Source organism: Cygnus olor, chromosome 6, assembly GCF_009769625.2.
Source record: "Cygnus olor isolate bCygOlo1 chromosome 6, bCygOlo1.pri.v2, whole genome shotgun sequence".
Taxonomy (NCBI): Eukaryota; Metazoa; Chordata; class Aves; order Anseriformes; family Anatidae; genus Cygnus; species Cygnus olor.
In genome coordinates this window covers 4,056,223-4,080,608 of record NC_049174.1, presented here as the reverse complement: position 1 = coordinate 4,080,608, position 24,386 = coordinate 4,056,223, and the positions used below count along the sequence as shown (strand labels likewise).

At 36.0% G+C, this 24,386-nt stretch overlaps 1 protein-coding gene across 2 annotated transcripts in view; it reads right to left on the bottom strand.

Annotated features, from left to right (window-relative positions):
* HIBCH (3-hydroxyisobutyryl-CoA hydrolase) overlaps positions 1-24,386 on the bottom strand; it is a 45,474-nt gene that overhangs the window by 8,284 nt on the left and 12,804 nt on the right. For both annotated transcript variants that reach the window (XM_040562236.1, XM_040562237.1), the window contains 6 exons: positions 14,136-14,214; positions 9,337-9,482; positions 8,229-8,315; positions 6,221-6,279; positions 5,262-5,343; positions 335-454 (listed from right to left, as the gene is read on the bottom strand). In XM_040562236.1, the coding sequence (XP_040418170.1) occupies positions 335-454; positions 5,262-5,343; positions 6,221-6,279; positions 8,229-8,315; positions 9,337-9,482; positions 14,136-14,214 (573 nt within the window). The remainder of the gene's footprint in view (positions 1-334; positions 455-5,261; positions 5,344-6,220; positions 6,280-8,228; positions 8,316-9,336; positions 9,483-14,135; positions 14,215-24,386) is intronic.

Genomic DNA, 24,386 nt, shown 5'->3' with positions numbered 1-24,386 from the left:
GAACTAAACAATTTATATAGAAGACTTTTACAAGAACTCCAGATTCTTAAAATTTATGATCCAAATACAGAACTTTCTGTACTGTAACATTATCATGGTTCTCTTGACAACAGCCTTGTAACATTCCCATCTGACAATTATTAATATTGTCTACATTGAGTTGCATAAGAAGACATGGAACTGGAAAAAAAGAAAGTGACAGCCTGACAAATGCACAAAGAAGATATTGAACATAAAAACCTATGAACTATGAGCCCTTGACATAATCTATGTAGAACAGTCTCTGACAGACTTGCCCCCACCCTGGCTGGAAAGAGACACAGGGTACTCTTACCATGCACGCTTGGCTCAGCCTGTATTCCATCGTGAGCACATCTTGTAAGCTCATGGAAGCTCCTTCTCTGAGCTGTCTGAGAGTCATCTTTAAGGATGTAGGTGACATCTTATTAATGGTCTGGAAAAGACATTAACAATTATTCTTGTTCTCTTCAATTTAGACGTATTTGTAAATCCTTGTTTTGCATTTCCAAGTTAGTAAGCGATAGCACTCTTCTCCCTGAGCTCATCCCTGTGATGCTTAGTCCTCCTGCTCCCTTCCATCGTGTTGTCATACCGAATAAATTCACCTGCATAAACTCTTACCAACAAGATCCCTGGGAAGCAGGCCATCACTTGTGGAAAGCCTACAACTCTTACAGTCACATAATTTCTGATCAAATTACTGCTAGCTAGAGAATCTAATGCAGCCTGAAAGCCAGTTTCTAAAAGATTCTTTTGAGAAGTGGAGGCGAGTGTTACAAGCAATTATATTTTATTTTGGAATATAATATATAGATACACACACACACAGTCTGAATTGCTCTTCGATATTACTGGTATTGTAGCAATTGAATTTTATTTGATAGAATAGAATAGCAAGGTAATACCATCAAGGTTAGCCGCAAACTTGAAGTATTTGCTTTACAATCATCTGCAAAGACCAGACAATGTAACAAGAACATCTTAGGGATTTAAAAGATATCTGGGATCTTGTCTGGGATCAACAGATACTGCAGTAATTCAGACCTACATAGCTTTATGACAGGAAGCCTGGAGGTCTTGCCTTCCCTCTTCTGATAGAGCTACAGGCTATAAATATTGTGCCACAGACAGGGTCTGTTTAAGGCATACAAACAAATGCTGTAAATCTGGCTCTCATGACAATCCTTCAATTAACAGCATGTCAGTAAACAGCAGGGGGAGGTGGGGAGAAGGACAAAAACCTAGTTAAGAAAACAGAACTGAGCTTTAAAGCTTTCAGGTTTGTGGAGGAAAGAAGTTAAATCTCATAGTTGCTGATCTTTGTTTTATTGCTCTCAACAAGGCTCCTTTCCCTGTAAACCCAACTAAAAGCTCTTTATTATTCACAGTACAATAGGCATTTCCTGTTAATTAGGACATTTTTACCACTCTACTGAGAAGTGGCAGATGGTAAGATTTGCCTCTTTACATGGTTTTCAGTGCAGATATTAGACTCCTTACCCAAAGACTGAAATGGCAGGTTTCCAGTCATCAACATTAACAGTTTTTTTGGCTCCCAATTACTCTTCATCCCTCTCCAGACACCAGCTGATACAGCAGTGACCCATTTTGCCCAGTTAAGCTGGAAAACATACAATTGCTATACAAGCAGGAGGCTGTGCAGTCGTGACTTAAGCATTGGTTCTGTCATTCCACTTGATGCACATTGACCATTTCACTTGAGAAAGACTTTAGCTTAGAAAGAACCAATGCCTCCCTTACTGGGAACAATTCTTCCCTTACTAGGTTCTTTTACCCTTGAAGTGGACCATTTCTCCTTTGCTTTGCTTCACGTTCTGTTGTCTGGATTGGAAAATCTTTGCTCGGACCAGGCTAAATGGTGTGCACAGTGCAACTCAATGGTTCCCTAGGTGAAATGGTAATGCTTTCCGGGCAAAGAAAGCTCCGAAAAGGGAAAGATCTGAAAACAGCACTTAACTCATCTTGTGCACCCAGCAGCTGCCCTATCTTGGCATATCAATGAGGCTGAAGGAGGCACTGTTATAAATCAAGCTGAAGAAAGAGGAACAAGGGAAGAAAATGGGTAGGTGTGATGCAGAAAAATGAGTCACCAGTGCATCTATAAATAAATCCTCTGTACAAAGAGGATGAGGGGATTGGTACTTGGGAACAAGCCTGAAAAGGAGATAGGATAGGCTGAAGTGGGAAGGGGAGTACTAAAATGCAAAGGATTAGCTGGGCTCAAAATTTGATGTGAATCGTTAAAATTCAGTTTGAAAATGGCTTAACAAATTTACATTCTCCTTATTCATGCAGTCCATTTTAGTATCAAATAGGTGAAAGCCTGCCAAGCAGGCATATCTAGAAAGTAAAAACACAGAAGTAGTGTAGACTGGGCAGAACAGGACACCTAGGATAGCATGGTTCACAGTATACTTGGATATAGCAGGACTAACAGTGCCATTTTATTAATGCTAAAAGGTATCTCTACACCCAAGGTGGGGAGGTGCTGATGTGTACCTCCAAACTAGGAGATGTACTACGTTGCATTAACCTTTCAGTTAGGGCCTGTTCAATAAGCTTAGGGATATGTGTCATAACAAATGTACAGCAAGAAAAAAAAAAAAATAAACATTCCTGCAACTAAATCGTTTATAGTCTCTAATTACTTAATGTTTGAATGTGCTGTTGTTCCTGTGCCTGGACACTAAAGTGAAACCTTGGTTTCACAAAGCGACAGGAAACTATCATCCTATCCTATAGGTACTGTGATACTACTGATAAGGAAAATGACTCGTTTCACACAGGTCATCAAACTGCTATCAGGGATAACATCTGATAACCTCAGACTCCTGTGGTTTTGCCAGGTGATCCCTGCTGAGCGATGTAGCCAGCCACTGCTTTGTAGGTGCTATAAAATGTTCAGCCACCAGGGTGCAAGCTTCCATTCGTCCTCCAGCTACAATTAAAGTTAATTACTATTCTGCTTCCCTAGTAAAACAAAACCTCCAGTTTAATTGGCAAACATTTAGTGGTGAAACTAGATTTATACTTTGAATTCTTTTTTTCTTTTTTTTTAAACATAAATCCATTTTCCTTCTGTGAAATATTCACAAAATGAAAAGAATAAAATTAAGGATTTAGTCCTACAAGCATTTCTTGCTTAGTACAGAATATGTGCTGTTAGAAACTTGTCTGAGATTAACGTACACGTTCACACTAATAAGCCTTGTACTTGCTAGAAAATAATTTCTAACAAATTTCTGCAATGACAGAAGCAGTTTATTAACACAGTCTGATTTCTTGTACAGAACAAAAAATACACAATTGTTCAGGAATAACACTCATTTACCAATCATAGGAAAGAAAGTCTACTATAAAGTCCTATTAAATACACAAAATAAGAATCGAAGCAACAAAAGATCCCTGTTTTGGTTGAGGAATTTAAAAAATATACAATTGTAATTTTTAAGTAGATGATAAATTTAAGTACTAAATTAAAACTATGACAGAAATGTACTCTGGGAATCACAAGGAACAACATTTATTTTTTTAATAGGGAAGATGTGAGTTATGAGGCTGAAGATGGAGCAAGCAAGTGTTGCAGGTTTGGGTACTTGGAGCAAATTTGGTAAAACAAAGAGTCCAGTTAACAAATTTCAGTAACAAAGTATTTCCAGAATCCTTGCATCTGTTGTAGTAAAACTGTATTTCAAATAGACAAACCAACCTTTAGAGCCTATATGCTATTTAGCACATCTCCACCAGGTCTGATGATATTTTGAAGTTTTAAGATTGTATGACATTATGTTAGGACAAGCTATATGTAAATTATCCTTGTTTTCAACCTCCATCAAAACTACTCAAAACGGTATCCCTGTAAAATTATGCTAAACTTCGTAACGTCTGGAAATAAAATATTAGGTTGTAATTCAATACTATAAAGAGCCCTCAAAAGTAACTGATATTAGCATGCTATCGAACTGTCTCACAGACCTTAATATAACTACTTTTCCCTGCTATCTGTAACACAGGGGAAAAAGTAAAGATCTGAATCATACAGCCTATATATAACTTGGGGAGAAAAATCATGATGTTAGTCTGTGGTAGAGTTCAGTTTTCCAAACATGTAAAATGATTATCCTGAGACTAGCTTGTTTGACTGCTTTAATTAATGGAACTTGAATACGAGTGGAAAAATATTAGCCTCCTCTTTCTTTCAATTTTGCTTTTGTAGTACATATTGCAAAGTACTAGGCATACTAGTTGGCATGAAGATGATTTGAAAATTTTCCTTCTCAGAACTGTTTGAGAGTTCCAGAGACAAGATGACAAATCTTTAATTAAAAAGTATAAATAAAATTGTATGTGTTACTCTGAGTAATCATTCAATAATATTATGAAACTTACTGCTCCATCCTGAAAGTAGCAGGGACAGGAACACCTAACGTCAGTGATACTACGTCACAGTTATATGCCTTCTGCTCAATGGAAGTCTGTAGATGATAGTTCTGTTTTGTTTTACTACAAGAGCAGGATTCTGTAAGATGTAACCAAAGTTTAAGCAAAGCTTTTGCTGGAGAAATGCTTGTGTACTATCAAATTGTAAGTACTATTTGAATAGTAATTAAAAAGACAAACTTTTACAATGCACCTGAATACAGGTATTTCAAAGGAGAAAGGGAAAATATAAAGACTTCATATAAATGAGATGCTTCTTGCTTTTGCGGCTGGAGTATGCAGGAAGCTTGTAGCATTGCTGTACACTTTTAGAGTAGGGACTACAACCAACACTCAGATGCATTAAAGAGGATAAAAAATACTTTAATAAATTGCTTGGTATTTACCCAAATGAGATATCTGAAATGGAAGAAAACAAACAACATTGTTCTGTCACTGTTTTATTCCAACCTCTGCCAATAAAATGAGAAGCTATAAAAGGAACCTTTGTCACTATCAACCCCTGACTGTGGGGGGGGGAAAAAGGAAAGGGCATCTGTTTTTTACTAGATTGCACTAGACAACATATAATGACATTTGTTTTGTGGTTTCACAGAGGAATATTCTTCTCAGAGTAGAAATGCTTGCAATCCCATATGACTGCATGTGAGAACTTGAGGATTGCATCTACTGGTGTTATGCAGTTTTATTTACATTAATAAGGTGATTATAGACTGTCCCAAGATGAGAAAGTACAGAATCAGGCTTAATCTCTAACAGAAATAACACAAAGGCATTACCTCTAGCTGCTTAATGGCAAAAGCAGAACCATCTTCCTTTAATTTTTTAACAATTTCTTCCATGCTATTTGCTGAGAAAAGACTAAAAGAAAAAAAAACACACATTAACTGCCTTGCTGCTTCAGCCTTCCTCTTCCCTATGAAATGCTAGTAACTGCAAAATTAGAAACAGAGCTTAACCAGGTGATTTGGCTTTTCTTAGCAATGTGTTCCCTGTCATTCAATTTTAAGTAACTCAGTTGACAGGCATCTCCTCTTCCTTTACAGATCTCTAGTGTTTTAATACACCTCACGTTAGTTCTGATATTTATCTAAAAACCTTAATTACTACCATCAGTCCTTTTTTTTATATTTTTATGATGCATCACATTTTCAACTATCAGCTCCGCTCTACTGGTTTGGTGCCAATGCCATTCATCTTCAACACCTTTCAGCATCCCTGCCCATGGCAGGGTGTTTGAACTAGATAACCTTTAAGGTCCCTTCCGACCCAAGCCCTTCTATGATTCCATGATCTCCACATTTAGTTACTGTTGTCCTTCCTCAAGATTTTTAGCTTCCTATTGCTCACCCTTATTTCTGCTTTCTTTTCTGATACAAAGAAGTCCCAAATAATCATATGAATGACCTTGTTCCAATGAACATGAATGTGCTGTGTAATGTGTCCTCTCCAGATGAAAATTACTCACCCTATCCAATTTTCTATAAAAAATATTTATTTTCATGTGCCATAGGGCGGTTGTTTAAAAGAATGGTATACAAATCAGGCAATTATGCTCAAAAGTATTTAATATACTGAAGACTGAAATATTTAATGAGCTTCACAAGGCACCCCAAAAACAAATGTTTAAATGACTAACTTCTCCATCACCTTATCTTTGGAACATTGATACTGCTACTGGATTTAACTTGAAGTTTTCTGTCCAAAGGAATAAAAAAAAAGAAAGATTCATGAATACCTGTTAATCTTCTCCATATGTTCATCAAGTACAAACTCCTTTTCTTGATCAATTTTGCTCTATTTAAAAAGCAAATGCATATTTTACTTGGTTATTTTAGACTGTCTGAAAAAGCCTACCAGTACTGAAAAATTTCAGTGACTTGTTACAGAAATATCATAAATGAACATTTAATGTTCATAAGATGTTTTTAATGAATTAGTTTTACAGTATGCATAATGAACCTCTCACTTCATCTTGTGAATGTTAAAGGTGTCATCTCATGCAGTGTTTGCTCTGAGCTAGAACATATGCGCATTTGACAGAGTGGTTATATTGTATGCAAGTAATCACAATTATTCTATCAATACATTTCTATCAAACATACTAAGAAAGCCAGTGTAGATAAATATCCTCAAAAACCTGAGAATGTAGCAGACAGGAAAATGAGATGTTTGGTTTCCTTAGATGTATACAGATACATATATATGCATGCGTTAAAAAAAAAAAAAAAAAAAAGGTATGGTGTACCTTTCTTCTCTCAGTGATTTTACAAAATTTTAGACAATTAAAAGATTGGAAAGACCTGACAAATTTATGTGGAAAGGTTGTCAAATGTTTTAGATCTTCTGGCACTAAGGGGCTTGGGACATAGGCATATGTTTCAACAGCAGCAGCTGAAGCTGAGGAAGAGGCTCCCTGTCAATTCAGCTCTGATCACTAAAAATATGCAGCCTCCTTTTCCATTAAATGTCATCTTGTAAAGCAGTATACTGCAACATATCATTAATTCTATTTCATAGCTTTCTATTTGTCGAAGTATTTAGTGCCACTATTTGCCATTAACTTATCCAATGTATTTTTTAATTAATCTTTATTTATGAACTTAGTAATTCTAGAGCAGAAATAGCAAGAGTAGCACTGCTCATTTTAAATCCAAACAAATGGGCAATAATACTCGGGGTGACTAATTTCAGTGAACCCCAGTTTGGCTCCAGAAGTTCCCTTTCTTTTGAAATAAAATTACAACACACATCAATACAGCTGAAATAGCCGCTGAAAAAAATCCATTGTAAAGCCAAAACCTTTTATTTTCATGCCCATTGTTATGTGGGGCTAACACAAATGCTAAACACATGTTATCAAAACAGTTAAATTCACCTCCAAAATCTACGGGTTTGTCCACTGGGAGAACAGTATCTTTTTCCCCAGGAAAGTATTGCTTTGAAGACCTCATATGCTTTCATTAGAACCTATCTGCACTCTGCTAATATGGACCCTATAGATAAGTGCTGTGCTTATTTATAGTCTTCTAATTATCTCAAGGTTACGAATTTGCAAAATATTTGAGAAATTAATGGAACAACGTAAGCCCTTAAATTCAGACTTTGAACCTTGCCTGCAGATGGTATGCATCACAATAATGCTAAAGTTCACATCAAATGCATAAAGTTAGCGTAATTCTTCAGGTCAATAACGAAAAAGGGGATTGAAAGATAACATCCACTTCAAAGTGAGCAGCCTAGTATTGAATAACTGGCACTGTAACTTTTGCAGCCTCTGGAGCACAATTATGGTTCTTTCCCTTTCATTTGTGTTTGTCAGAAACCCTGGATTTCAGGATAACTCCCTAGACTGCAGTTGCCATCACGTACCACTCTCATTCTGCTAATGGCTATATATTTTGCCTTCTGTAAAGCATGCTAGAAATCAGAGAGTAACAGGAAAAAATAAACAGCAGTGTATTTTCTGCATCATCATGCTACCAGCTGGGAACCTGTATAGAACAAACAGAAGGAAAGAAGTTGCTGACCACAACAGGAATTAAAAGTAAAGAAAGACTTTTAAATTTCAACTTTGACCACTGTAGGCATTAGTGCTATGAAGTAATATTTTATAGAGTGCAAGGAGTGTGAAAACCCATTATTTTATAACCATAAAACAAATAATTAGCAACATGAAAACATAATTTGTATTTACATACACTTAACTAACATTTCTGCTTGATATCAGTAATTACTCACAATACCTTCATGTGGTAAGAGTTCAGTAAGTCTGCAATATTTTCTTTTGAAGCAGATTTCAATGCTATCAGGTCTTTCTCTAAGTCAGGTAGCTATTGAAAATAAGATTTAATTAAAAGTAAGTAAAGGAAAATGTACTTATTGAATCATTACTGCTATTACAGTAGTACTTTATAGTATAAATGCATTTATGTATACATGCATTAACCATACACATAGAGATAAAAAAAAAAAAACACAAAACATTTTGACCAGGTGTTGAAGAAGTACCAAGTAAGCAATACAAGGAGCTGGAGTTCACTTTTCAGAAGTGTTGAACCATCTGGATTTAAGTGTGTCTGCAGTGATCAGCAAAAAACTGCTTCCTGAGCAGACCCCTAGTGCATTGCTGCAGCTGAAGCAGGTAAAGCCAGACTTTCTGAGGGGAAAGAGCAGGAGCCTGGCAACCATGCTGTGCTCAAAATAGTATCTGCTAGCTTGAATATCCAACCCGTTCCAACGGTGCAGTCACAATGACAGTCATGAATCTTTTCATAGCGAAAGAGCCAGTTGCTGTTTCTCCTTCACGTATATTCTCTTAAAGTACAGGAACGTTATGACTCTGATTTTATTGAATATGCTAATTCTTACATTTTCTCACAGCTGCTGTAAGAAACAAATAGGATATCTATTAAGGAGACTGATCAAGAACACATTAGTTGGCTGTTACCTAAATTAGAGACTCCTGGTTGTATAAATAACCACTCATTTCAGACACTTATCTAAATTGTACCCAGAAAGCAAACTACAGAAGTGGTGATGGCAGTAAGAGAGGATGAAGACAGAGCATACCATTTTTCAAGCAACTTCTATTATGCTCAGCAAATCATGCCCTTAAACAGCAGCACCGTGACGACAGCAACATTTGCTCCCTCTTCCAAGCAAAGCTGTCACTAGCTGGCAAGTGTTATAAGGACAGCTTGAGAGTACCTGACAGCTCCCGTTCACAGGGCAGGGCCAGCTAAGACAAATGCACCTCTGCGTACACTCAAGTTGCTAAATGTATGCTCAACCACTCAAACTTGTCATTGCAGTGCCAGGATGAGCCCGTGCTAGCTCTGGTTAGCAGTTTACCTTTTCAGATTCTACAAAATGTGTAGCGATGCCCGCTTTTAGCACATCTCTTCCTTTCAGCCTAAATCCTGTTAGCGCGAGGTAATAGCCAATCTTTCCTGAAAGTCTTGGCAAGAAATATCCTCCACCGACATCAGGAAAAAGGCCTGTAATAAACAAAACAAAACACAAAAAAAAGAAAGTGAGGGGAGAAGAACTTGTCCCAGCCATGCATGTAACTCTGTTATTTCTGCTTGTCCCACTTCCATCTCCCTGACTTGGCCGTGGCTTTCTTGCCCCGGTTTCTCTTTGACTTGGTTTGACATTTCTCTGTCATCTAAACGCTTGCTAAAAGCAAACTCTTGAGCACCTTCCAAATTGTATTCTTTCCACTGGCACGTAATTTACAAACATATACCAGACTATAGTCTTCATCCTATTTGCCTACAAATTGAGAAATTCTTAGATGCCTGAAGAGTCGAGTGTTCTCTCAGCAAACAACTGACAAGGAATTATAGAATCATTTGTGCAAACTCAAACTGGAAACTGCTTTTTCTCTGGAATCTTCTATTATGATAAAAATCTTAAACTGATGAAGAACCTCTTGTATAGAAAGCCTGACCAAATTTTGGGGCTAACAATTCATTAATGGATCAACAATATTTCCAACACTTCCTGAAAGCAGAGGCACTATATGCTGTCCTAATGCCTGGTCCTTTGACAGGACTATGACTAACCTGCAATTTAGCAATTTAAAAGGTTATAAAACTTTCCAGTGTAGTGACTGTCTTACTTTTTTGTACTCCACAGAGTACGGTAATTAAAAAAAATGTGAATAAAATATAAAACTTTTAATAAAAGATATAACTGAAAAATATATAGCTTTTATCAAAGCGTATGGAAAAACAGTTTTTTTCCACAGGAAAGCTTAAATATTTTAAATTGTCACTTTGTCAATATCTACCTTTTTCTGTTACGTACATTAATCACCCACAAAATAAATTCAAACACCTGTTGTAACTTCTAGTATACTTAAACTTAAGAAAACTTAAGCTTAGCTGTCTCAGTCTCAGAAATCAAATGGAAAGAAACTGAGTGTACAGTTACTACTTGGAAGTAATCACCAGTGGGGGATTCATGAGACTGCAAGTCTTCTGAATAAATTAATTGTGGGGTGGGGTTGAGTGGATAAATAAAAAAAAAGATAAATGAAGCAGAAAGCATATTACAAATAAGAAACTCAGAAAACATTTGCCAAAGCAAAAACTAATGGGCAAGATTAGGATGCACAGGAGTTTAAATGGTGTTCTGATAGAAAATGGCAATTTTTCACTCACACGTATTTGCTTCCATTCAAGAAAGAGTCACTCGTATGTATTATATAAGGACTTATTGCAAATATTTTGTGATGTGGGCAGTTAGTGGGTCCTGAATATTCCTCTCCCTTGGGTGGAATCAAGGGAAGGCTTCTTTAAATCATCACTTCATTGTCTTCTCTCAGTAATCTCTAAAAGTTCATCACTGCTTTATGTTCTCACTCATCTTTCAACCTCTCCTCTGGCTCCCTTTTGGTCCTCCCTAAGTCCTGCAGCCTCAAATACATCACAAGTTGTTTTCAGGAGCCACTTCCTATCAGTTAATCCTGCTGATATGGGTGTTGCCATTAACTGATTTATTCCCCATCCTACAGGCTACTGAGACATACAGCTCTTCTAAAATGTTCAATGTCTTGGTGGCACCCTTCAAAAGCCCTAAGCTGTATTATCCCCATCTCATTACTTACCTTCTTTTTCATTTGCAGTCACTTTATGAATAGTCTACTCCACATTTTACCTTCTCAGTTTGAGCCATCATATATATAATGTTGATGCCAAGACTGCCATTTAGTTTTATATTTCTATTCATCTGTCTCTTCTTGGATTTCCTACTACTGCAAAATAATTCCTTCATTTCAAAATGAAAGTTCTCTTACAAATCCCCTCCAAAGCAAAAAGGCAACTATACTATTCTTCCTATCCATCAGAACTGCAACAACCTTCTCCTCTTCGCTGTAATTAAAATACTGATGCTGAAGTATTATTCTTCCTGTGGTCACATTAGTTTCCCTCAGATTCCAGAGGAAAAGCAATCTTCATCTTGGGATTTATAGGGCTATTTCATATGGCCATACACAGGAAAATTAATTCTAAATAAACTAGAATGAATTTAAGTTGCTTCAGAAGTCAATAAAAACTAAACTGAATGAAGATCTCTTTAATTAGTACAGAATTTACAAGCAGGGTTAGTGAAGGTGTAGCTAATCCACTTTAACTTACTCAGTTGCTTAAGAGTATAGACCACTATAGCTTCTACTGAGTCCTATGTGAGGTTCCTGTCTTCCTTTCCTCATAAATTTTTACTCCTCTTGTCCCTGTTCTAAGTATTTCTCTTAATGCTCTCAATACTGCTTCTCAGATCTTTCTGCTTACTATTGAGTTTCTCAACATATTCCATATACTTGATTTTTTTTTTCCTTTTGATGTTTTTAACTAATTATTTTTCAAATGCCTACTAAAGTAAGAGAATGAATGTCTGCTGGGCTGACCAGGCGAAAAGCCTGTGCCTGTAACACTGACTTGCAGCCTGAGCCTTGAGATGCATGCAACATGCTTCACTGTAATCCCAACTGTTAAATTGTCTATGTAGTTGCCAAGCAAAAGATAAAGGTACCACAATAACATTTCCACCTTTTCTTGCAGAGGCAGCTGGAGATTTATTAGTAAATTACTTATAGAAAGCTAAAAGCTTACACGGATATACAAGAAAGTGTCTGCTATTACTCTAACAGCACCTTAAAGCCCATTTCTTACAATATGTTTTCATCTTTTGTTCTTCCCACCAGGGAAGGTGGAGGAAATCCCCCTCCTCCTACATCTCAACTGCATTCCCATGTTTCATCTTATCTATATCAGTTTGAAACTCCTACAGTCTAGAACTTTTATTTGCAAAATGGCATATAAATGTCACCTTTTGTTTATGGTGCTAAGTGCATAAGCAATGGTGTGAAAGTGTAGCAGATGAATGAACACTGCTTTCATTTCACAGAAAAGGCATAATGCCTTCTGAAATATATAAGGAAAAATTCAATTAATACAATCTCTAGGCAGCTAGACATTTTAAACATACACCACAGAGATCAAAACAGCTAAGCCTTTAAACCCAAACAGATTTCAGTGGTTTGACTTCTAACAGATCCTAAAAGGGTTTTAATTACTTTCTTTCCTAAGCAAGTCCTAAGCTTTTACTTTACATGTCTTTACAGTCTATTTGTGCTTAATAAGTCCCTGTAAACACAGGAAATGTATGTAAAGTACATAATCTTTGTTAGCATAAGACTACCTGTATCTTTACCTTTGAAGAAGAAAACAAGGTGTCTTTATTAGAATAATTTTATATGCAAAAGAACTACTGTTAGTTTAAAAAAATAAATAAATCTTTGCTTCAAATAGTTTCCCTGTAGAACAACTGTTCATTAGCCTCAGGAGTTTACTAAATTATTATAGCTTTAATACTTGAACTATCTAAGTTTACTACGTTTTCCTTCAGCAGAGGAAGAAATTGGACACTATAAAAATCTAATCACTAGCAAAGCATGTATCAAATTTAGCTGTGATGACATTATTATATTTATTCTCTTTTCAAAACGGATTCCTCATTTTTTTCCTGTGATTTCTTAGCTTTATCATTACATAATTGGAAATTCTTTTATTGAGGAAGTAATGGCCAATACTCCTTACTACTAATTCTTTGAAGTGAAACTAAGACTGAACTTAAAAACCCCATATCTGGTGCTATTTAAACTATTTAAGCACCAGATAAGGTTCTCTATTCTGAACAAATGTGTTCAACAGGGCCATATTTTACAGACCAGCCGCACTCTTCTATTTGAGGACATAAAGATAAGAACATTTGCAATCATCCTGCAGTTCTTTACCTCTGAATGATATAAAAACTTAAGAAACTCTGGAGGACAGAAATGCAGGATAGGTAATAGGTTTTAAGCAATCTTCATAAACATTGTTGGTAAGCAGGAGGTGGGAATTAGACATAGAGAAAGCATTAAGGGAATCCAGAAGTCAGACAGTAATACATTCGGTGTGGATACCCTGTTGGTACCAGTATTGTCTTCAAGGGAAACGTGAATGATTTCATAAGAAGGTTCATTGTAATCTGACTTTTCTTGAGGCACACCACCCTCCTTATGTAGCTCAGGGCCATAAAATTTTCAATTGTACATCTCAGAGTTGACATAGGTTGTAGGATCAAACATCAGAAAACGCAAGGTACATGTTGCTATTAAAAAAAAAAAAAGTGATCTTGTGCACAATCTGTACACAACTACAATTGATCTACATTACTAATCCACTTAAAAAGCTAGGATTTCTCATGAACATTGCGGATCATGTAGTTTGTCTCCATGCTGAGTTCCAAATGTAAAATGGTTAGCACATTTGCACTGGGATCTTCTGACTTTATCTGCTTATACCTGTAGCAAAGACTTAGTTCCTCACATGTACTTCCATTTTTAAAGCATCATATCCTGATAGTTTTTGTGTCAGTCTAGCCTGTTTTAAGAACCTCAATGATCAACCTTCCATAATTCAGAGACAAGTTTTTATTAATTTAATAGAAAATACTTTCAATATATGGTCATTTCCAGTTCCTTTTTAAAACTCTTACATTATTGCTATCGCTTTCAGTCAACTGTATCTCATCCCATTTACATGAGCAGTGAAACTTGAAACATATTAACATATGATAATCTGTTAAAATCTACTTACCTATTGCTGTTTCTGGCATTGCAAAAAGAGTCTTTTCTGTAGCAACTCGGAAATGTCCATGGACTGAAAGGCCAACTCCCTACATATGGAGCACAAACAAAGGAAATGGTTATAAAATTACCAGTGAAAATAATTATAACCGTAATCCTATGCAACACACTTCCTGTTTTGCTCTACAATTAAATAATGTTACATTTACCATGCACATCTCAACAAAGTATTAAATGGCCTTTTATGGTTCAAAGACCTATAAAGCATTTTTTACCTTCATGATTTGACTGAAATAGCTTTCCATGCTTTAAAAGATTGCTGACTCATACAGAGATTAACTACAAATAGCCCATGAGTGACAGCAACAACAGCAACAAGTGACCCCATTTTTCTCCATTAGACTACTAAGCAAGTTGATATTCTTTTGCTAATGTTATATTATCTATAACTTTCGCATATACTTCAACAAACTATCATCAACAACAACAGAAAAGGCCAATACTTTTGGAATATACATGAATTGCATGAAGTTGTAATTATGCTTTTAAAAGAAATACTAGCTAATTATTATTATGTGATAATTACCAACTTTATCAATACAGAAGTATTTTAAGCAGGAAAAGCCTCCAGCATTATTGATTAAAATTCAAAGTCTGTGGTTAGAAACTCAGTCTTCCTTAACCCGGGGACTGTAGTTCTCCAAGTCAGAAATAAGATTCACACTGCGAAGTACCTAGCCTTCTTCTCTAGCAGACTTTTCTGATGAGGTATTTTTTCAAACCTGTAAAGCTCCTGGTTTTGCCTATCATATTTTCTGATTTGGGCACTGAGCAGCAGCAAGGCCCAAGAAAAAGATGCATTTTCCTTTCACCAAAAAAAAAATATATATCAAAAAAGTGTTCAATAGGCAAACTGACATATTTAAAGAGAAATGGTTATCTGACAAAATTACTACTTTTAGGTCACTTCCATCAATAATATTGAGATTACTTGGCACAACCACAACAAATGAGTAAAGGATCCTCACTTCTCAAAGCTTAACTACATAATACATACCAATACAAATCTGTAGATCCTAGCTGAAGACAAGTACCCTCTACTGAATATTTCACAAATGTCATTATACAAATATATTTCTCTCACTTTGTTGCAGCTTACTTCCTTTCCTCACTGTTATCCTCCTATCCAACCAATTTTTACATTAAAACTAGTATCTCTGCTTAAAAGAAGTCAAAGTATAATGAAGATGTAATCAATTTTTAAGTAACATTTCTACTTGTTTAGATATTAGAAAAATGGCAACTAAGGTTATTAGTCTTCACAAACATCTTCACAATATTTCAGGCTTCCCAACAAAAACAGTGGGATTAGTTGAGTGATACCTGCTTGGACCAGCATTGCATGTTCGATAGGCTTTTAAGAAGACAGTAGAACATCTTTTCATTTCACTTATCTACAGGGATCTTTGGGTGAGTTTTACATTAAAATTTTACAAAGTTATCTCAAGCTAATAAAAATTACATCCATTTCTTCGCACCATTCTTATACATTCTTTCCTGGCCCCTTGTACATTTCTGCCCAGCAAGAAATTAATTGTCACCACTTATTCCATTAGGGTGATGCATGATTAAATATGAAAACATCTTAAAGGTTTTTTTCCTGTAAAATAAGTATCTGCCATTCTCAGTTTTTAATATAAATTTATGAAGCTTTTAAGATTCCAGTCTAATTTCCTGAGAAATGGACACTTAACATTTCTGACTATTGTATTTGATTTTATATGCAGAGACTAAGCCAAACCTATATACACAGGCAACTGCTGTTTCACGGAGGCAAATGGATTTTGAGCAAAACCTGAATCTTATTTGCAGAGGGTACAATTACATCTCATACCTTATCTGTCCCTCAGCTCTTTCACTTGACTGGTTGTAGATCTATCTCATCTGAGCAGCAGCAAAGGCAGCAGCCCTGTATGTAAAGCTTCATTTATTCATTAAAAAGCTCTAGAATTCTTAAAGGAAGCAGAAATGTGACTTTGTCACTTTCAACATTTTATTGTATCACACCAGCATATTTTCATTGCATTGAGCAAAGCCTTTCTTATAGCAAGAGAAAGCACAATATTTGTGCCATTTTTATGCATGTTCAGCAGTAATGACAACTTTTTTATAAAGATAAATTGAAATAAAATAAAGCAAGTCCATTTTGCTTTTCCTAATTCTTAACTGTTTTTGTTGTTGTTGTTGTTGTTTTCTAATGCTGTATCTAAGAATACAAATACCGTTTATCATAAAACATTTTCCTGGCTTATTTTCTAGGTAATCAGTAGTTTGTATATAAGAAAAAAGAATCAAATTTTCAACTTGAGTACTAAGTAGTAAAGAATGGAGTGTGAACTCCACGAAGACTGCTTCTCTTTCAAGTTTGTTCTTTTTATAGTGATAAAAATAACTGTAGAGTTTTCCTCATAAAAAGTTGAAAGAAGTAATTTTCTTTTGAAAGAATTAAATCAGATTTCACTTTCTCAAGTGCCTTAGCCATAATTGGATTTGTTTTCTAGATAGCCTTCAAGTTCTATGGTATAGATAAGAGCTTAATTTAGATACATATTTAAAAGACTAAAATTGTATTTTCTTCTTAGTCATTGTAAAGAAAATGGCACAAATACATCCTTATTTATTTGAAGATTGTTTTGAAATGATCCAACATTAAGATAAAACTACGTGAGAAAAATGAGTTAACATTCTGAGGGTACAAACTCCAGTAATTTATTAAACTGCTGATCATATGCTTTCATGTGTTTATTTGCAGCTTCCCAAATGGTTATTTTAATAGCTTTCACTGTATGTGTTTAACCTTCTCCATCTAATCTAGAGGAGAGAAGTGTATTAGTTTAAAAGTATCCTGTGTAAAGAACAAACTCTTCCAATCAGAAGTCTAAACGCATTCCTCCTCCATTTCTTGATATATATATTTTTCAATTTTAAACCAGAACCTTACACAGCTAGAGTCCCGTCTAGGAGGCCCTTCACACTATTGAAATATCTGCAGTCGGGCTGTGTTCACTTCACCTTAAATGGCCCCAGCATTTACACATACTAGCCTAAATGCTATTATGTCTTCATTAAAATGTGCTATACCCTGCACTGTGAGAGACCTCCCTTTCATGATCTTCAACCTCTTTCAGAGGTTGGACTAGATGATCTTGGAGGTCTCTTCCAACCTAGACGATTCTGTGATTCAAATACATACTAAAGCTAATTTCTTGCTTCAGACTTTTCCAAGATACATTTGGCCACTACAGCAAAAGACAATATAAAAAGTTTTTATAAGTACATAAACAAGAAAAGAAGGACAAAGGTGAATATCCATCCCTTCTGAAGTGTGGGGGGAAACATATTGACAAGAGATGAGGAAAAATCTGATGTATTTAATGCCTTCTTTGCCTCAGTCTTTATTGGTAAAACTAATTCACCTCAGAGTACCTAGCCTGCTGAGCTAGAAGACAGAGGCAGGGAGCAGAATGAAGCCCTTATAATCCGGGGGAAATGGTTAGCAACCTACTACACCACTTGAACACCCGCAGACCTATGGGGCCGGTCGGATCCACCCAAGGGTGCTGAAGGAGCTGGTGGAAGTGCTTGCCATGCTGCTTTCAATAATTTACCAGCAGTCTTGGCTAACCAGGGAGGCCCAGCTGACTGGAGGTTCGCAAACGTGACACCCACCTACAAGAAGGGTAGGAAGGAGGATCTGGGGAACTACAGGCCTGTCAGTCTGACTTTTGTGCTAATGAAGGTCATAAAGCAGACTATCCTGGCACGTACAGGACAACCAGGTGATCAGACCCGGTCAGCACGGGTTTAAGAAAGGCAGGCCCTGCCCAGGCCTTGGGAAGTGGTGGTCCCTCTATACTTGGCACCAATGAGTCCACACCTCAAGTACTGTGTCCAGTTTTGGGCCCCTCACCACAAGAAGTCCACTGAGTTGCTCAAGCATGTGGCGGCGGAGAGCAATGAAGCTGGTGAAGGGAGTAGAAAATGACACATGAGGAGCAGCTGAGGGAACCGGGGCTGTTTAGTCTGGAGAAGAGGAGGCAGGGGCCTCATCAGTCTATACACATGCCTGAAAGGAGGCTGCAGTGAGGTGGGTGTCAGTTCCCTTTATCAGGTGACAAGTGATAGGACAAGAGGAAATGGCCTCAAGTTGCACCAGGGGAAGTTTAGACTGGACATCAGGAAGAATTTCTTCATGAAAAGGGTGGTTAGGCATTGGAACAGGATGCCTAGGGAGGCAGTGGAGTTGCCACCCTGTCTATTTAAGAGATGTGTGGATGTGGCGCTTAGGGACATAGTTTAGTGGTGGAATAGGTAGTGTTGGGTGGATGGTTTGACTTAATGATCTTAGAGGTCTTTTCCAACCTAAATGATTCTATTATTCTATTTCTCCGGTGAATCAGGCTTGGTTTTTAATCCAGATCATTTATCTTAATAATGGCAAGAACCTTTTTTTTGTCTACAGGCAACTGCATGTCTTAATTTTGTAAAAGATACTTAAAAACTGAGACCAAAAGTTACGGTGCTTAGTAACAACCAACCAATTTAAACAATCTTCCTGTAAGGTTTTTTATATCAGTTAATCAAAAACATATACAATAGCAGAAATGGTAGTCTGAAAATGCCTTACTGCAGATAGATTGGCGATAATGGTGTTTGATTGCAGATTATAAATTTACTACTGCATAGGTATTAGGATACTAATCTTAATAAATGTAGCGTGTTACAACTTTACTATTAGAGCACACCTTATGAAGGTATGAAATATTGTTTGCAGATCTCTTAGTTCTGTTCAAATTAATCAACAAGCTTCTGAAAATGGGAGTATCTCAATTTTACTTCCCATACACATGATTTCAAACTCAGTACAGTATTTCAAATGTCATTATGTGAGTGTGTATAGAAAATTTATCATTATTTCCATATTTTTCATGATGAATACAGAACCTTATTAAAGTACTTTTCTGATGAAAAACAAAGTATAGTTTACTGATATAAATTGAGCAATGGAATACAGCTACTATAAATCTCAAAAGTATGCTGTATTATCTTAAATTGAAAATGACCCACATTAGTCATTCAGAGAACTCAAGATATCTAAGAAAGTTAATAGAAATTGAGGGCCACCACAACAGAAAACCACACAGTGCAAAATAAATATGCCCTTCTTGAACGACATACAACAACAAAATGATGCTCATACTCACCTGCAGCATTAAGCACTGGAGTTACTAACTGAATAAACATCTGTTCACATACAGAGAAGTAGATCTATCTCACAGCAAAACCATAAACCATATTTGACTATTTACTAAATAACCTAACTGCAAAGGAGTCATTGCCTAGGGAAGCTTAAGAGACAGAATAAAAGAAATACAAACAGAAAAGGAGCTCATCTTCAGTAGGCTGATGAAGATTTTTTAGCTGTACAAGCAAACAATTTCATGATAATACTAATATCAATACCATCTGCAGTGAAAGTCCTGTTGGTAATAGTTCAAATGCAACGATTAGACATTTTAAACTAAATGAGAATGCAGTTCCTGGTAGGGTCAGAACCACAAAAGAAATGCGGCAATCAACAAGACAAACTGGGCATAATATAACAAAGGGCAAATATATCTGAGCACAGATGTGTGAAAAAGACAACGTGCAGCGATTTTTGTCTGCTGATACGTTCACAAAAGCATTAGTTGGCAAAGTAAACAAGTGAAATTGATTGAGGGAGCACCAGAGGCTTATAGCTATGTTAGATCAAAAATCATTGATATAAGAGCATTATCCCCTGCATCCAGACACAGCAAATCTTAAACTGAATCAAAATTAATCTTTGTTCATCATTAATGTCATGGACCACTCCAAAGAGTATAATCTGTTTTTATCAGTAAATACTAGCAGGCAAGATGATTTATTGAACCAGAGCAATATTTTACAATAGATCTGGACTAAGAATATCACGTTCTTTAGTTGATGACATATAAATCAACTTTATACAAATATCCTAAAAAATCATTAAAAACAGTGCTTTTGGTGGTCTTTTCAATCATCTCAATGTGTTGTTTTAAAATATAAACTATTAATTTAATATACAATTTAAATATGAAATATTAATTTCCACATACTGATTATGTGCTAGAGCATCCCATTCCAAATTTCTACAGGCATACAGAAGAACAACCGTCTGGATAATATTACCTGTAATAATATCTGATGTTTCAGTCTGAAGTGTTTTCCTTAAAGCTTAATGCCAAACCTGTAAGAAAGTTCGTGCTATGAATGACAACCAATATTTGGTGAACACTCTGATGCTTCATGGCACAAACCAGTGGCAGAATTTATTCCAGTTGTGTGTTTCCTAAAGTTTACTTCTATCTTCACCACAAATTCAAACATCATTCTAAAAACTTCCCCTTAATTCATTAATATCTTGTGTGATAACCTAGAAGTGTAACTTGTTCTCCTGACTTCTGATTATTTAAACAAATTTGCTCAACTACATTAATAGTAATCATTTAGGTCAATTTCTTCTAACAGTGGAACTTGAAAAAAATCAGAGGCCACACCAGCACTGCTACAATGACTGTCTTTTATAAACAAAATTTAGATTCAATTTTGAAAATCCCTGTTCTGATTTTGCTACTACCAGCCAAAATTCATGCAGAAGCAGCAGTGGCAGTCAAACGCATGCCTTCACAGTAAGGAGGTAGACCTTCTTGCCTTTTCACTATTTTATCTTACTGTGACTTATTTATTAACTATATTTGTTTTTTTTAATTATTGTTTCTAAAATTCTTGAAGACAAGCATTGTTCCTCTGCAACACCTAAAAATGTAGCTACTGCAAGAAATACAAAGATTTGGACTAGCCACATCCTAACATCTGCAGGGAAGGCAGGAAAGAGATGGGACCCATTTCAGAAAGATGCATCAACACACAACTAAGCTTTTAGGTTTTCTGTTAAAACTGAAGAAAACACTTTTTGTTCTTAAAGATGGGGACATGCAACTTTTTTTTTTAAACAGGAGCGTAATTATTTGAGGTGACGTGCAAACTAAGGGAATTTTGTCATGATGTTCCATTTCTTAGGCAAAAATTCTTAAATAATAGAATAAAGTAGACATTAAAACTAACTCAAGCAGAAAATAAGCATTCACAGTCTTCTGGGAAATGAAAAAAATTAACAGGGGATGGAGAAGCAGGCAAAGATAATTCTCTTCAGAACGTTTGTCCTTGATCTATAATAAAGGGAAGGAAAGGGAAATAATGAGATGAGAAAATTCTCAATATGAGACTCTAAATGAAGGCCCAGAACTAAAGAAAAATAGTAGAACTTCTAGCAAGAAAGACTGTGGTGTTAAATGGTAAGAATGAATCCATACAGAAGCACGCAGAATATCTGCGATGACACTAAACAGTGCAAGGGTGCAAAAGGTTTCCATGAAGCCATAAAGAAACACTCCTATAAACATACACAGGTTTCACAAATAAATAAATAAAAATAAAAAATACAGAAAGTACAACTTAGAACCTCAAATTTAGTCAGAGTAGACAAGTGATGTCTACTCTATGATGTGATCTCTACCTCATTACACTGCACAGAAATGCAAAAAACATTTGTTCTGTGATTCAAAAATATTAAGTGCAGTACAATTGTATAATGCCAACATGTATGTTAAGGAAGTCTGCCTTTCTTTCTACGTGTAAAATAGTGGTATCCGTTCCTTTTCATGTTGTACATTAAAGAAGTCACTCACTGTAGATTTGAAAGAAGGACTGGAGCTTTACTTTCTGTACCACTACTGTTTTCAAACCCATAGTTTAAAATACTTGTTTTCAAGACAGTGCTTTATGATTGGCCCTTTAGGGAATAGCACCACGTGCAAATCGTTGAACATTCAGTAGTTATTTTTTTTATTGATGTCAAAAACTGCTGATATTATAGTCCGATTAGCTACAGAATGAAGTGTGCCATTTGTCCCTGGGATCAAGCGCAGGAGCTTAGCAGGCAGACCCACAAGCCAGATGGTCAATATAGCGTAGTATCAGCCAAGAGTGCATCCTGTTTTAGTATTGCTTCAGCATTGTTTTCAACATCCTATATTACAAAAGCTAAGAGGTACACAAGTCAATCTCACAAAGGTTTGTTTCAAAGTACAACAGATAACTACTTCCAAAATCTCTATTCTATTTTACAATAAAAGCTTCCTTCAGCTTTGAAGCATAGACAACAAATGGACAAGAAGTTTCTGTATGGTATACAAGTACGAGTTTCTAGGGGAGCCAGAGAGAGAAAAGCAGAGAAAGAGAGAACAGGAAAGCAGCTTATCCAGGTTTAGTATGTCAATATTCTAGGCAGATTCTAGGGCATAAATTAAAACAAAACTGACTGCAGATATTTTAATAGTGTGAAGGGCTCTAGCTTTTCAGAATGTTGTAAGGTAAAGTTTCACCAAGATGCCAGGCTTGAGTTGAAATAAAACACTGCAAACTCCCTCCAAAAAATTATTTATTCAAAGTTTTGAAAAGCTTTTATTGCTTAAAGCAAACTAAAAGCCTAAAAGAGAAGTATTCCACTTTTTCTGGAAGAGCATTAAAATGTTATCGTTCCCCCACATCAAACTCTTCTTAAGTCCTCACGAAGACAAGTGGACTCTACTTGATGCAACAGTGAATAATTATGGAGCAAAGATGCACACCTCACCTAAGCAAATTTCTGCCTTAAAGACCTACGAGTCAGGTCCTAAGACCTGCCTTAAAAAGTAAATCAGATTCCTCTAATATAAGCAACTATAATCTTTTGCTGAAAATCAAGTGGCACTGATACACACGTGCAAAGTTAAATATGAGCACTAAGCTCACACTTTCTACTACAACATAAAAGGCTGCGGTAATTTTGAATCTGTAGTCCGGAAGGGAAGAATGGTCCGATATGCAACAGTAGTTTTTCCAAACTGCAGAGTAGGTTCAGGGATTTGCTTCCATCTGATTCTCTGGAACCTCTAAATAGCCCTGTAGCTTACATTAAATTGACGTTATCACTCAGTAAGCAACATTATGAAAAAAAATCATATTCTAAGCTGCGAAGTTTATGATGCTAAGAAAACATAGCCTAGATGATATCACTATTAAATGAAGAGCACAGTTACCTGGAAGTATTTTAAGATATCAGCAATTTGCAGTCAAACTGAGACGGCACCTCTACTGAGGTCATACAGAAGCCAATCATTAATAAAGTTTTATTTGATATTTTTCATTAGCTGCTTGGATGAGGAAATAACAAGGGTTTTTTTTGTTCGTTGTTTTTTGCTGTTTTTTATATATATATATATATATATATATATATGTATAGATATAATTTCCAAATTACATTTTGGGAAGGTATTATTACTTTGAAGGGCAGGATCAGAATTCAAAACCATCTCACTTCAGAGAAATTGTGGAACAAGAACAGACAGATATTAATAAAATGAAATCAACTACATTTACAAAAGTAAAATCAAATGCAAGGTTGCAAGCATGCTTTTTATAGAACAAATGCCTTAAAGTTTTCCAGACCTGAAATCAACTAGGATCTTAATAGAAACAATAAAGAAATGCTACTGCAAAAAGAATTTACTTCAGACACTATGCTACAGCAGGCACCAAAGGGTGGAACTGTACTCACTTAGCCTAGATTTAACACATCTGGGATGCCTAACCAGCTTGATGTGGTGGAGCTATAAAAGGCAATGCCAGGTGATACAACACTCAGGTTTATTCAAAGAGGAAGTAAGTGCTTGGTTTTTTTTAAATAGTCTTTCAGGAAAAGTGTAACTTGACAAGATTGATGCTGACACACAAGTTCTATTCAAAGAAGAACTAAATACTGGTAAAAGGTAAGTGACAAGGAAATACACCGTGACAGAAGTTTACTTTCCGCAAGCAGAAAGAGGTAAGAATAATGGCTTTAAGAGTATGTAGATGTGGTGACTTCCTAGCATCTGATGTTTTGGGAGGCTTTAGTTTGCGTGAGCTACTTGTGATAGAATATTTCTATCATATATAGGGGATAATTATTTTGCTCTACTTGGTGCTAATGAATTCCCCAGCTGAAACACGGTCTGGTTTTTGGTAACGAACTGTAAAGTATACAAATAGAAAGATTCCAGAGGATTGCAAGAAGACAAAGGGAATTAATCTATAGTAAAGACTAAAGAACTAGTCT